At 46.0% G+C, this 12,707-nt stretch overlaps 1 protein-coding gene across 2 annotated transcripts in view; it reads right to left on the bottom strand.

Moving 5' to 3' along the window:
- Fgd6 (FYVE, RhoGEF and PH domain containing 6) overlaps positions 1 to 12,707 on the bottom strand; it is a 115,511-nt gene that overhangs the window by 18,173 nt on the left and 84,631 nt on the right. Inside the window, exons 9-14 of one of the 2 annotated variants that reach the window (XR_015624340.1) lie at positions 7,323 to 7,373; positions 4,513 to 4,571; positions 4,361 to 4,432; positions 2,953 to 3,021; positions 2,283 to 2,370; positions 541 to 615 (exon numbers count right to left, since the gene is read on the bottom strand). Coding sequence is in view for 1 of the 2 variants with exons in the window: in NM_001137645.1 (NP_001131117.1) it covers positions 541 to 620; positions 2,287 to 2,370; positions 2,953 to 3,021; positions 4,361 to 4,432; positions 4,513 to 4,571; positions 7,323 to 7,373 (415 nt within the window). In the remaining variant the exon portion in view is untranslated. 2 annotated transcript variants of the gene reach the window in all.

Below are 12,707 nucleotides of genomic sequence, written 5' to 3'. Positions count from 1 at the left end.
TTTCTACTCTGGATCTGTGTGTAAGTTGGTGCCCTCATTTTTAATGAGATAGCTATCACTAGGCTATGAACCTTAAGTGACACACGAAATCTTTCTAGCACAGGATAAAGCAGTTTGGAAACACATGTTGAACTACAGAAATATTTGACACACACGTGTTTTATGTGTCCAGCATGTTCTTGTCTCAGCTCTCTGTCTGTTTGACAATGTGGAGTACCCTTGGGAGTAAGCAGTTCTAGGGAAGGAAGGACGAAAATGTCTACCAGTTGACCTAAATGTTGAAAGTAAACAAATGATCTGAGTGAAATACGCTGGCAAAATGTCATTTCTTTTTGTTTGTTTTGTTTTTTTTTCCCAAGATGGGTTTTCTCTGTGCAGCCCTGGATGCCCTTAACCTGTAGACCAGGACAAGCCCTACGCCACCACTGCCCAACCAAAATGTCATTCCGATATATGTGCACGTGAAAATGCGATGAACACACGCTCACACTCATGCTCGCGCACACACTCATGCACACTCGCTCGCTCGCTCACCCTTACCTTGCTGAGAGGATGAAAGAACGCTCTACACTTTCAATCTTTAACTCGTTCTGATATGCCTCCTGGGTAGGTTTTCTGACCTGGAAGAAGGGTACGAACATCTGACAAACTTATCATGCCGCAAATCTGACATGTGCGCCGGCGCTGGAGCTGCCCAGACCCCTGGACGCTGACACGCACAGCCATCTCCCTATTTAGCTTTATGTACCACCACACTCGGCCATCGACTCTGTGCCCCAGACAAATTGGAATGAGAGGCACGGGCAGCTACTTCCGCATCTCCAAGTTTTAGGTCTGGATATCTGCTCTGTCCCAACATGTCTGTCTGTAATTCATACCGCAAGGCTCACTGATTCTCTGTCAAGGGCTGGGTTTTTCTTTCTGTTTTATTTCAGAGAGGGTCTCACTATGGAGCACCTGCCGTTCCTCAGGTGTCTGTTGAAAGTTCACCACACCTATAAACATGCATGCTCTTCTTGGCTATGACGGCTCACACCAGTGATGTCGGCATTCAGGAAGATCAGACAAACGATCGTCTTGATTACTAAGCTGACCTGTGCTACAGAGTAGACTCTCTCATAAAACCACGAGGCTTGCTATGGTTGCTCTCATCTGAGTCTGGCACTTGAAAGGTCATGGCTGGAGGATAAGGAGTTCAATCCCAGGCCTGGCTACATAGGCCAGGCAGGGGAATGACATAATGAAAATGGCTTCCACAGACTCACAGACAGGGAGGAGCATTACTGGAGGTGTGGCCTTGTTGGAGTGGGTGTGGCCTTGTTGGAGTGGGTGTGGCCTTGTTGGAGGAAGTGTGTCATTGGGGGCGGGCTTTGAGGTTTCAGATGCTCAAGCCAGACCCAGTGTCACTCTCGCTTACTTCTGCCTGCCAATCTAGATGTAGAAGTCTCAGCTACTTTCCAGCACCATGTCTGCCTGCATGTTGCCATGCTTCCTGCCATGATGACAACAGACTAAACCTGTGAACTGTAAGACATCCCATTAAATGTTTTCTTTTGTAAGCGTTATGGTGGTCATGGTGCCTCTTCACAGCAATAGAAAGCCTAAGACAACCCACCCCCTTACAGGGACATATATATTTATATTTAACGTGATAGTCCTACTATGCTGCCTCAGGTACTCTTGAGCTACTGAACTCAAATTATCCTCCTGTTTCAGCCCTCCGTGTACTGGGGACTAAAGGCATATACCACCAACCAGTCTTTGGCTACCTGCCTACCTATCTACCTGTTTATTCAGTCTACTTAGGCAGTGCCCCGAGTAGCTGAAGCTAGCCTCGAACTCACTATGTAGTTGAGAAAGCCCCTGAGCCTCTCCTAGTGGGTGAGATTCAAAGTGCATGCTGTGCTGCCAGGGGAGTCTTAAACTCCTGAAAGTGCTCACTGTGCCTTGATCTTTATGACTCTGCATTTATTTTGTCTTTATTACTGCAAAGTCTTGGGTCTTGGGGCTCAGGGAGGTTTGGACAGAAACAGAAACAAAATGGATCACTCTTTAATTCATCCTCATATTTTTTTTTATCAAATTGGCTATTGTTTTTGCTTACAGTAGTTGTCAATAACTCTTCCTTGGATGAGGTAACACAAGAGTAAACTCCTGACAGGAATGAGCAGAGGCGTGAGCAGGAGCAAACAGAAGCAGAAAGGTGAGGGTGTGAGAGAATGACTATCCCAGGCATTCATTTCTACAGATGTTTGGGTAAGTGAGAAATGTAAGGTACACACGGACCTTCATTCCAGCCAAGGAGAGCATGTTGTTCAGTTTGTACATCCCAGACTGCATGGGTGTGGTGTACAGTAGAGCATCATTAAACTGAAAGGAAAAACATAGAACTAACTTTCAGCAACGAAGATACCGGTAAACACACACACAATAAAGGCTACCTGTCAGAGACGTAACCTGTTTTGGCCTGTTTTCCCTGGTTATATCCTGAATCTTAATGTCCAGTCGTTCTGGTGATTCACAGGCAGCCAAGGTCCTCCCAGAGTTTAGTTACTGTGTAGTGGGTGTTTTGTCTACGGGACTTACTTAGGCTGGAATCTGCTTCGTCGGTGATGACCAAATGCCCTTCTGATTGCTCTTTCATTTCCAAGTTCTATTAAGATGTTCTATGGATTCTAAATCACACTAAGAGTTATAATCTGCCTGGAATAAACAACTGACTAGAACAATTCTTCCAAATTTAAAATGAAATAAACTAAATTCTAAGAGGAAAAAAAATTCTGATCAAGTATCATAACAGATCTCATCAATTCCTATGCTCGAAACAAGCAAGATGGCTACCCCCAAATACCACTAAGCTGCTGTGTGAGCACACTAAGCTCATGTGTTCTCCGTGCCTCCCACTGTGCAGTGCTATGGCCTGGACCAATCAAACCACACAGAGCCGCTTACCAGGAAAATCATTCGCGGCTGCATGACTTTCCGAGACAGCTTCATCAGGATGCCTTCTTTAAGAAACACCTAGTTCACCCAAGCAAACACTCGGTTAGTCCTCCCATCACCACATGACGACAGTAAACAGAATTCCTGTTCAACATTCTTCTCCTTGAACTGATTTTTTTGTGGGATGCGTGGAGACGCTTTGTGACTTGGTCATGGTCTCTTTTTAAGCCCTAATACCAATTTAGAAATGGGACTAAAAAAACAAAACAACTATAGAGGGGCTGGGGAGGTGGCTCAGTGGATAAGGTAACTAGCTGCTATCGCTGAGGCCAGCGCTCAACTGCCTGTAACTCTAGTTCCAGGATATCTGACGCTCTCTTCTGACCTCTGAGGGGTACTGCAGGCACGTGGTGTACATTATACACAGGTAGACAAAACGCTCATATGCATAAACTATAAATAAACAAGTATTTTAAGGGGGAAAAGAAGGTGACGATTTGCTCAGTTGGGCAAGATATGCTTGAAGGAAGTTCTGGGATTGATTTCTTAGCATTTCAATAAACCAAGCATGAGGTGGAGTGTCCTTCTGTAATTCCAGTACTTGGGAGGCGGAACGTAAGTTCAAGGCTAGCCTAGACTATATAAGACTGTCTCCAAAAAGATAGGAAGGGGCCAATGAGAGGCCTCAGTGGGTAAAGGTAATTGCTGCAAAGCCTGATGAACTGAGTTCAATTCCTAAGCCTTGCATGGTAGGAGAGAACCCTCCCAACGACTGTCCTTTCTCACTCTAACACACACACACACACACACACACACACACACACACACACACACAAACACACACACACCCCTGAATTTTTTCTTAAAAAGATAAAAAAGAGGAAGAAGCCAAAAATTATAAAGAAAATTTTAAAAGAAGTCAGGTATAACGATCAGTCTCCTAAGTCCTGTGTTGGCACCAGGGATTACTCTATGAACTGACATGTAATTGCCTGTGTGTACTCGATTTGGAGCACACCCAATGACCTGACAATTACAGTGTGCAACTTCCTGAGCTCATCTCTTAGACCACTTCTGTGTTCTGTGAGGAGCATCAAAACAGCAATCTCTTTCCCTTCAAGGCCTAAAGATTTTCAATGACAATGTCTCCAAAGCTGTGTGAGCTCAGTTGGTCTTACACGATCAAATGATCCCACTAAATTACTCTACTGGAACTCCATGGGGTCCTCTGCCTGTCTCCTAATTGAATTGGACTGCTTGTCACTGTGACTTACGGCATTCTGTTTTGAATGGATAAAACGATGAGGATTAGGTCACTGAAGAGTAACACAACTCATTTTCAGAAGTAAAATGAAAATAGCTGCAGACAGTGCCCAGGCAGCGTATTAGACTGTAGGAGGCATTCTAGGACGCTTACCCGCCCAGGCTGCACGATTTCATGGTGTCCACTCAAGCTGTACTGAATTTGCATGAGCTTCTGAAAGTTGTCCTACAGGAGATAAGGTAGACCACGTGAAGGCTAGGCTTCCAGCTTCCACAGGTACCAGCCCTTGACCTCCGGATACTCACCCCTTGCTTCATGGTGTCATTGGCATGGTTAGCTACCTCTATGACAACAGCTAGGGCATCTAGAATATACAGGAATAGAGACGGTGTTTGGTTACCAAGGAAGCAGGTTCCAACATAAGCAGGCCCGGTTGACAAAGCACCTACTATGCAGTACCTAAACTCTGAGGGGAACTTGGTTGCTTGTGAGTAGCCAGAACTACAGACATTAGGATTGACATTAGGATTGACTACAGACATTAAGATCCAGTGAGGGTAGAACCAGGGGAAAACAGGCATAAACAAAACAAAACAGAAAATGCACAACCTTATCACTGTTATAAAGGAAACAAGGGAGTGTTTATATAGCAATCCCCGCCATATGCCAGAATTTAACCACGGCCCATCCTCATGGTTTCCATGGAAATGCCCACCTCACTGGCTTGCTGCAGTTTGTGGTGAGCAGGGCTGAGAACCTTAGGACTGAGTGGATGAATGATAAAGACACAGCTACTTGGTCACCTGATGTTCAAGCTCTACAACTGTTCTCACCCCATGCCATCTCCTTAAGAGAGGCTGACCACTCCACCTCTTTACCCCGGCTGTCTACCTTTCAAAGATGTACTTGCTTCACTTCCCGTCACCCCAGTACAGGCCTGTGCACAGCTGCCTGCATGCCATCTACTCCCTGCTTCTGACCACACAGTGTACCTCACTGCTCGCTGGCTATTTCAGTTGATGGTAGGTGGTTCCCATGGACCCAGATCCTCCACTTCAAACTCTCTACTTCATCTATAAACTCACTGACCATCTCCTTGAAGACGGAAATCTTGAGGCGTGGGACAGAGCTCGGGGCTCTATCAAGATCACTATAATGAGGATATGGGGGGGGGGCGTCCTGGGGAGCAAACCGAGCCTTGTACATGCTGAGTGAGCACTGAACTGGTGACCTATAGCCTTGGGCCTTATGTTTTATTCTTCATAAGACAGACTCAGGCCAGCAGTGCCTACTCTTCCTTCTGTCTACTCAAGTTCATCTACAGTCCTGCTTTTTCCTTAGCCAAACTCCTTTGCCTCTTTAACCGTCATAGTCTCCTCTTTCTAAATGACTCAGCATAGCTCAGGGCATCCTTACTCTAACCCTATCTCCTTTATTATTTGTTTTGAAAGAGATTTTAAATTTCTTCATCAGCTGGACGATGTCTTTACTGAGGACACGGAACATCATTTAAGGCAACCTCAAGCTTTTTCTTTTAAATAGGATGCTAGTGTAACTTTGGGGTGTGGGTGTCCCTCAGTGGTAGAGCATTTGCTTAGCCCGTGTCCTGAATTGAATTTACAGTATCACAAACAAACATTACATCAAAGAAACTAAGCTGGGGATAGAGGCACAGTCCTTGGCACTCAAAAGAAGCCGGGGCAAGAGGATCATGAGTTCAAGGTCATTGTGCCTCGAAACAAAATAGCAAGACCGGGTGGCAAAACCTGGTGACTTAACCAGAGCACTCGCGTGGGCGTGGTTAGGAGTTCAAGGTCACCCTTGGCTACACAGCAACTTTTAAGCCAACCTATACTACAATTAAACCTTGTTTTGAAAGCTCAAGCCAAGCCAACAAAAGATGAAACAACAAAACACAAATAGAAGACATTGGAGACATGAAGTAACCGTGAGAGAAGGATGCCCAATCTCTAAGTAGGCTGTGAGACAAGCACAGTGCTTTTTAAATGTTATTTCATGTGTGTGAGTGTTCTGCCTGCATGTATGTGCACTGTGTGTGTGTGTGTGTGTGTGTGTGCCTGGTGCCTGCAGAGGCTGGACGAGGAGCTGGAGTTGTGGCTGGTGTAAGCCAGCTTGTGGGTGCTGGGACCTGAACCCGAGTCCTCTGCAAGAACAAGTGCTCTTAACTGCCGAGCCGCACCCCTCAGCCCCCATGCCCACTCAAGTTCTCAATCTGAAGATAACACAGAATACACAGGATGTGCTTGAAATCGAACATTAACGGAGTGGACACGGACTTGCTAATGCATTCTGAGAAACCGAAGAGAGAATGAGGAGAAACAGAAACCCCAACCAGAGTTAGTCTGACATGGAGAGACTACACTTCCTTGTACTGTGCTATTTTCCTTACTGAAAAGGCCAGGTAGGGAGGCATGTGGCTGTAATCCTCAAACCTGGGAAGATCTTGTACTTGAGGTCAGCTTGTGGTACACATTGCAAAATCTTGTCTTGAAAGAGTGTGTGCGCTCGGGGAGGGGTTAAGGTGTAAGAGAGTGTGGAAAGGTAAGCCTCTAGCAAAAGTGTTCTCCAAACGACAGGCTGCTTTAGATGTTATCCTTTTATGGGTTGCTTTGTCAGGGGTCAATCTGTACCCCAGGCTAGCCTCAGACACTTGGCAATCCTCCTGTGGTCGTTTCCCAAGTACTGGGATTACGTGTGTTTGTCGCAGTGCCTGGCTTACACTCCATCCTTGACCTCTAGTTTAGTCACTCGTGGGAGGGATTTTCAATAGGAAATGACCTCATGGATCATCTGGTTCCGAAAGACAGATTGAACCCACCACAGCTGAGTGATGGAGCAACACAAGGGAAAGAGGCATCCAGATCAGGCCAGGACCGCCCACTGCCCCAGGGGTGGGGTGGGGTGAGGGAGCCTGAGGGTCTCCTGTGACCGCTGTCCCCTGCCCGAGGCAGCACTTTGCCACTCTCCCTGGTAATAGTTTGAGCTGCCTGAGGGGACTTTCCAAAAGGAGTTTCAAGTGTGAGTTTTGTTCTGTGCATTTTCCCTTTCCAGCCCTAGGTAAATGTAATTTAACACCGAGGCTGAGGGGAGTTACCTTGGGTGTCTCTGTGGTCTACAGAGTCTTCTAGGAGGTTCTTTAAATAATCTAGAAAAGAAACAAACCAGAGTATTTAGAGCAATGCAGTACGGACAATTCTAAGTCATCTCTTTAATACTTCGCTTTTACTTTTAGTCCAACTCTGGAAGAACAAAGCCCTGAGATTGGGCACATAGAACCAGAAGTGCAAAGACTTTTTTTTTGTTGTTGTTCTTTTTTTTTTTTTTCCCCCCCGGAGCTGGGGACTGAACCCAGGGCCTTGCGCTTCCTAGGCAAGCGCTGTGCAAAGACTTTAAAAGCGGGTGATTCTTAACCTTCCTAAAGCTATGACCCTTTAACACAGTTCATCATGCTGGGGGAGCCCCTAAATGATTTTTCAGTGCTATTTCAGAACTGTAATTTTACTACTGATTTGAATCATAATGCAAATAGTCTGTGTTTCCCAATAGTCTTCGTTTCCCTGTGAAAGGGTCATTTAACCCCAAGGAGGAGAGCCACAGGTTGAGAACCCCGGCATAAGCGTCAGGTTAAGAACTCAGGAGAGCTTGGAACACACAGCTATTACCTCACGCCTGACCAGAAGCAGAAGGGAGGAGGATCTAATGCTTGAGGCCACCCTGAGCTGCACAGTGGAAACTTGCCAAACCAACCAAACAAACAAAAGAACATGCACAGAAGGAGGGAAGGTGTAGCATTGGAGGACGAACCCATCTCACCTAAGGCACTCAACTCTCGTTGTGCCTGGGCCAAAAATGCAACCCAGGTTTCCTAATGTTTACTTAGTATGTTTAGTCCACCAGACATGGACCGACTTAATCTCAATGCCTAGTATGAAGCCTCAAGGCACTGAGACACCGAACGCCCAAGAGACAGATTTTTCAGTCTAATAATCTACTGATACTCAAGATACCAAGGTAACTCCCCATGTGTTCTAAACTTTCCAAATGCCCTCGTGGGACGTCTGACAGTGTCAGGAGACATCTGCTGTCTCAGCTAAGGGGAAGGGGTGCTACTGGCAATCTGTTGTTAAAAACAATCTTGATATAGCCTCACAGCAGATAACCCAAATGTCAAGATGCCTGTGGTCGAGAGACCCTAGGCTAGACGGACATGGTATATAAACAACATGGTGCTCTGTGCCTTATAATATGGGGGAACGTTCTAGTTAGTGAATCTTTAATACTGAAAATGGAATTCGATAACCCTGGAATCTATCAAGGTTCTTTCTAATTTACCATCCCCCACTGCATGGGCTGTAGCTTACTTTTCAGGCTGTGTGTATGAGTGTGTGTGTGTGTGTGTGTGTGTGTGTGTGTGTGTGTGTGTGTGTGTGTGTGAACCAGGGCCTCGGACACGGTCTATCATTGAACTACATCCCGTTCTTGACTGGCAGGCTCTTCTCAGACCCCCGTCTCCTATAAAACTTTCCATTTGAAAGCTGCTTTCCCTCTGAACAGGACCTGACAGGGCAGCTACTCACTTTACTCTCATTTGTGAGCTTCGCCTCCTATCACCCACCACCCCCCAGCAAGTTCTCTAAATAAAGGCTGGCGTCAGGGAACTGGTGCCAGTGGAGGTGCGGAAAACGGGGAGAGGAAAAATACGTTAGAGAAGTGCGTGTGTGAGACCCAACCTCTGCTTGGCGGTATCATCAACAGATACGATTTTTGCCAGTAGATTCCTAAGTCATGCCTGCAGGCAAATATGGAAGCTTGGGTGTTAGCCCTGGCTTTCCAAATGTAGTGACCACAGACACGCTCAAACTGCTGAAACTCTCTGTCTCTGCGGCGATGACCTAGGAGCTGCGGAGTCCGGATATGCATATTATAATATTATAAACATCCACCATGAAAACCTTCCTTGGTGCTCTATATGACAATAGCAAGCAAGGCTTCCCCTCTTGCCAGGGAAAGTCACTAGAAATCCTAAACACACAGGGAGGAAGGCATGTCTCTGATGAAATACACATCACAAAAATGATTGAAATACTCTGCTTATACACTATGCTCGCTTTGGCCTCCTCTCAGATTTAAAAAAAAAATGCTTATTGAGCTAAATGTAGCAGCTCATGCCTGTTACTCTAGCTCTTAGGAGCCTGAAGCAAAAGACTGTCTGGGGTCAAAGGCTAGCCTAGATTACGTGGCTGAGTTTCAGGCTAGCCTAGGCAACAGAGGGAGGCTCTGTCTCAATAACACAAAACAAGCTATTCTCAATGTTGACTCCGCTCAGAACGCATTCCATACACAAGCCATGTTGGACGGATCGGTACTTAACAGTCCCATGGCTAAGAGTGCCAGTGTCAAGACCCTATAAGGGGTTCGTGTAGTTCCAGCACAGGGGAGGCTGAGGAATTCAAGGCTAACCACTAGGACAGTGAGACACTGTCTCAAAAGCAAACAAACAAAAATGTTAGGGTTGCCACAAACACATTCTTTAAAAAATAAAGACATTTCGTTAGTTAGTTACTTGTATTTGTGTCGGCACTTGAATGCCCGGATGTTCCTATGTAGGTCGGAAGACAAATTATAAGGGTTAATTCTCTCTGTCTAGTATGAGGCTTTGGGAGTGAACTCAGGTCAGAAGGTATGGCAGGAGGTACCTTTCCCTCTGAGACATCTTGCCAGCCCCAATTTCCTTTCTAATAGTTATTCCTAACCCCCAAAGGAGTTTCCTTACACTGAAGGACTGAGCTGAAGAGTCTTGATAGGACGGCTGATTTACTTAAATGCCAGACTCTGGCAAGTTCCTCTTTAGTTCCTGTTCATCTACACGGAAGCATATTCCTACGGATGGAATTACTCCTTCATCCTGAGAGAGTTCCCTGGAAGACATGTACATTAGGAATCCTGACCTCAGAATCATTTTCCAGAGCCCGACAAGCATTTAAGTTGCATTTGTTTGTTTGTTTGTTTGGTCTGGACATGAAGTTTTACAAACGGGTTGAGTACAGTCACTACACAGAACTTATACTAAAGATGCTGCTATCACAAGCTATTGTTTATTTATTTTTATTTTACGTGTAGGGTACTGGCGTTTTGCCTGCATGTGTGTCTCTGTGAGGGCATGGGATCCCCCTGGAGTTACAGACATTTGTGAGCTGCCATGTGGGTGTTGGGGATTTGAACTCAGGACCTCTGGAAGAGCAGCCAAGTGCTCTTGACTGCTGAGCCATCTCTCCAGCCCAGCTATTAATCAGGGAAGGAATGCAGTTAAGTTGGCCTTCTGCCAATTTAAAAAATGTGATATTGGTCTCTACAATTCAACTTTGCAACTAATCCACCAATCTGTCTAGGATCCCCTTCAACAGTTATGAATCAGTCAGGACCTTGGCAGCAGCAAGGGGAGGGTGACTGATGAGCGTGAGTCAGGCAGCCCTGAAACCGTCTGACTGGCTACGGGCCGGGGTGAAACCAGGAAGGGAGACCAGACAGACAACCTGCATCCTCATGGGCATTAGTAACCACCTCCCAATTAGGGCCTGGCTCTGTGGAAACGTTCACAGGAATCGTGCAGGCAGGAGATGTTCCAGCTGCCAGCTGTCAGGTTAGACTTGGACCATCATGAGTTTCCTGCCCCTGCCTAAACTAATTAAGTATAGAGAGTTCGTTCAAGAAAATAAAAATAAACTGTCTCGAAACCCAATGAGACTATTGCTGTCCTTTTAAGTCAAAACTAGGAAAAGAAAAAACAAGGAGTGGTAGTGGGGTGCCTGCCTGTGACCTCAGCACTTGGGAGGTGGAGGCAGGAAGATCAGGAGTCTGAGACCTCATATTAGAAGCAGAGACAGAGTCAGAGAGGGGTGTTTGGGGGAGAGAGAAATGAGAATTACTGGTGTACAGACATTGCAAAATGTACTCTTGGGCCGCCAGGTGGCGCCATTGAATAGTTAACTCCTAAGCGTCCTGTCCCTTATCAGTAGTGTAAAACTAACTGAAACACACCAGATGCAACCTCTAGGGACAGGCAAGTTACCTTTCTACTCACACAAGATCCAAGATGGAAGGGTGGGGAGTCCTAAAACACTCCATCTTCTTGAAGGTCTACATTATCTACTCCAGAGCTTCTAGAGAGCCTCACCACTCTTAATCAACCAACTAAAAATAGAAACTACTCAGAGGCTAACCTTCACTGAGTTTCAGTCAATGGTGGGAGCCTAGAACTTTCTGCCTCCAAAGGGCCAGAGTCCTGAACTGTGCTGAGAGTGGTTGGTGGCAGAGCACAGGAAATGAACTCTAGAGTATTGTTCCACAGCGAAATGTTTCAGACTGGAGGACAAGGCGTGCTGTGTTAGTTCAGACTTCTTTCCTCTATAATCTGCGATGAGTTTTGCAACACATGCAGAATTACGGGATCCACAGAGAGGTCATCTATTCATGCGATGGGCCTGGCTTTACAAAGTCTCAAAGTTAGAAACAAGCAACTTAAAAATCGCCCTGGCCCTCCTAAGATCATGGCGCTTGAAATATAAAACGGAGGTCTACGTGTCAGCAGGTTGGGAGAGACTCCTGGGGTTGTTTCTAAGGAATCAGAGACTGAGATTCTTCCTAGCTTTGGAAAACCAAATACGGTTGTTCTGCTGAAGGAACATAGCAGTAAAATGACGCCCAACCGCATCCCGTTACGTGTATAGACTAGGGTCTTGCTCAGCCATCGTCAGAGAAGCGGGGACTAAGAGAGAGAGCCACAACTGGACAATATACAGAGAGTGTGGGGAGAGTGGAAGGGGGTGGTGGGAGAGAGACTTCAAATACTCATCCTAAGTGGCATGTCCTGACTTGGGGCTCAGGGAACTTTGTAAGAGCTGGGGCGAATGGAAGACACCAACAAACGAGGCCTCCAGACACAGCAGGACTAACACACATAGGAACTCAGAGACTGTGGCAGCATGCACAGGGCCTGCCCAGGGCCGCACAGGGCCAGCATGGATGGGGTCTCAGTGCTGAGAGGGGAAACGGACACAAGCTCCTATCCCTAACCCAGAAGCTATCTCCAACTGATAACGGGTCACAAAAGAAAACTTACAAACCATACTCAAGGGACTGCCCAGCAGTGGATGACCAAAACAAAACAAACTCAATGGTAGTTTTGGAGACATTTTTGTCTCACACAGCTTTCTCTGGTCATTTAAAACAAAACAAACTTACAGGTCTTTTATTACACATAACAGTTTCTGATTTTGAGTTTTATGGTGTGTGTGTGTGTGTGTGTGTGTGTGTGTGTGTGTGTGTGTGTGTGTGTGTATGTGTGTGTGTTTCATGCTCTTTCTTTTCTGTTTGTTTTATTTTAGTTTGTTTTCTGAGGAGAGAAAGAAGGCATTTATTTGGGTGGATGAGGAGATGGAGAAGATTTGGGAGGAGATCAAGGAGGGAAAACAGTGATCAG

The sequence above is a fragment of the Rattus norvegicus genome, chromosome 7 (genome assembly GCF_021556685.1).
Source record: "Rattus norvegicus strain SHRSP/BbbUtx chromosome 7, alternate assembly SHRSP_T2T, whole genome shotgun sequence".
NCBI classification, from domain to species: Eukaryota; Metazoa; Chordata; class Mammalia; order Rodentia; family Muridae; genus Rattus; species Rattus norvegicus.
Note: the sequence above shows the minus strand (reverse complement) of the source record. Positions and strands in the feature narration are given on the sequence as shown.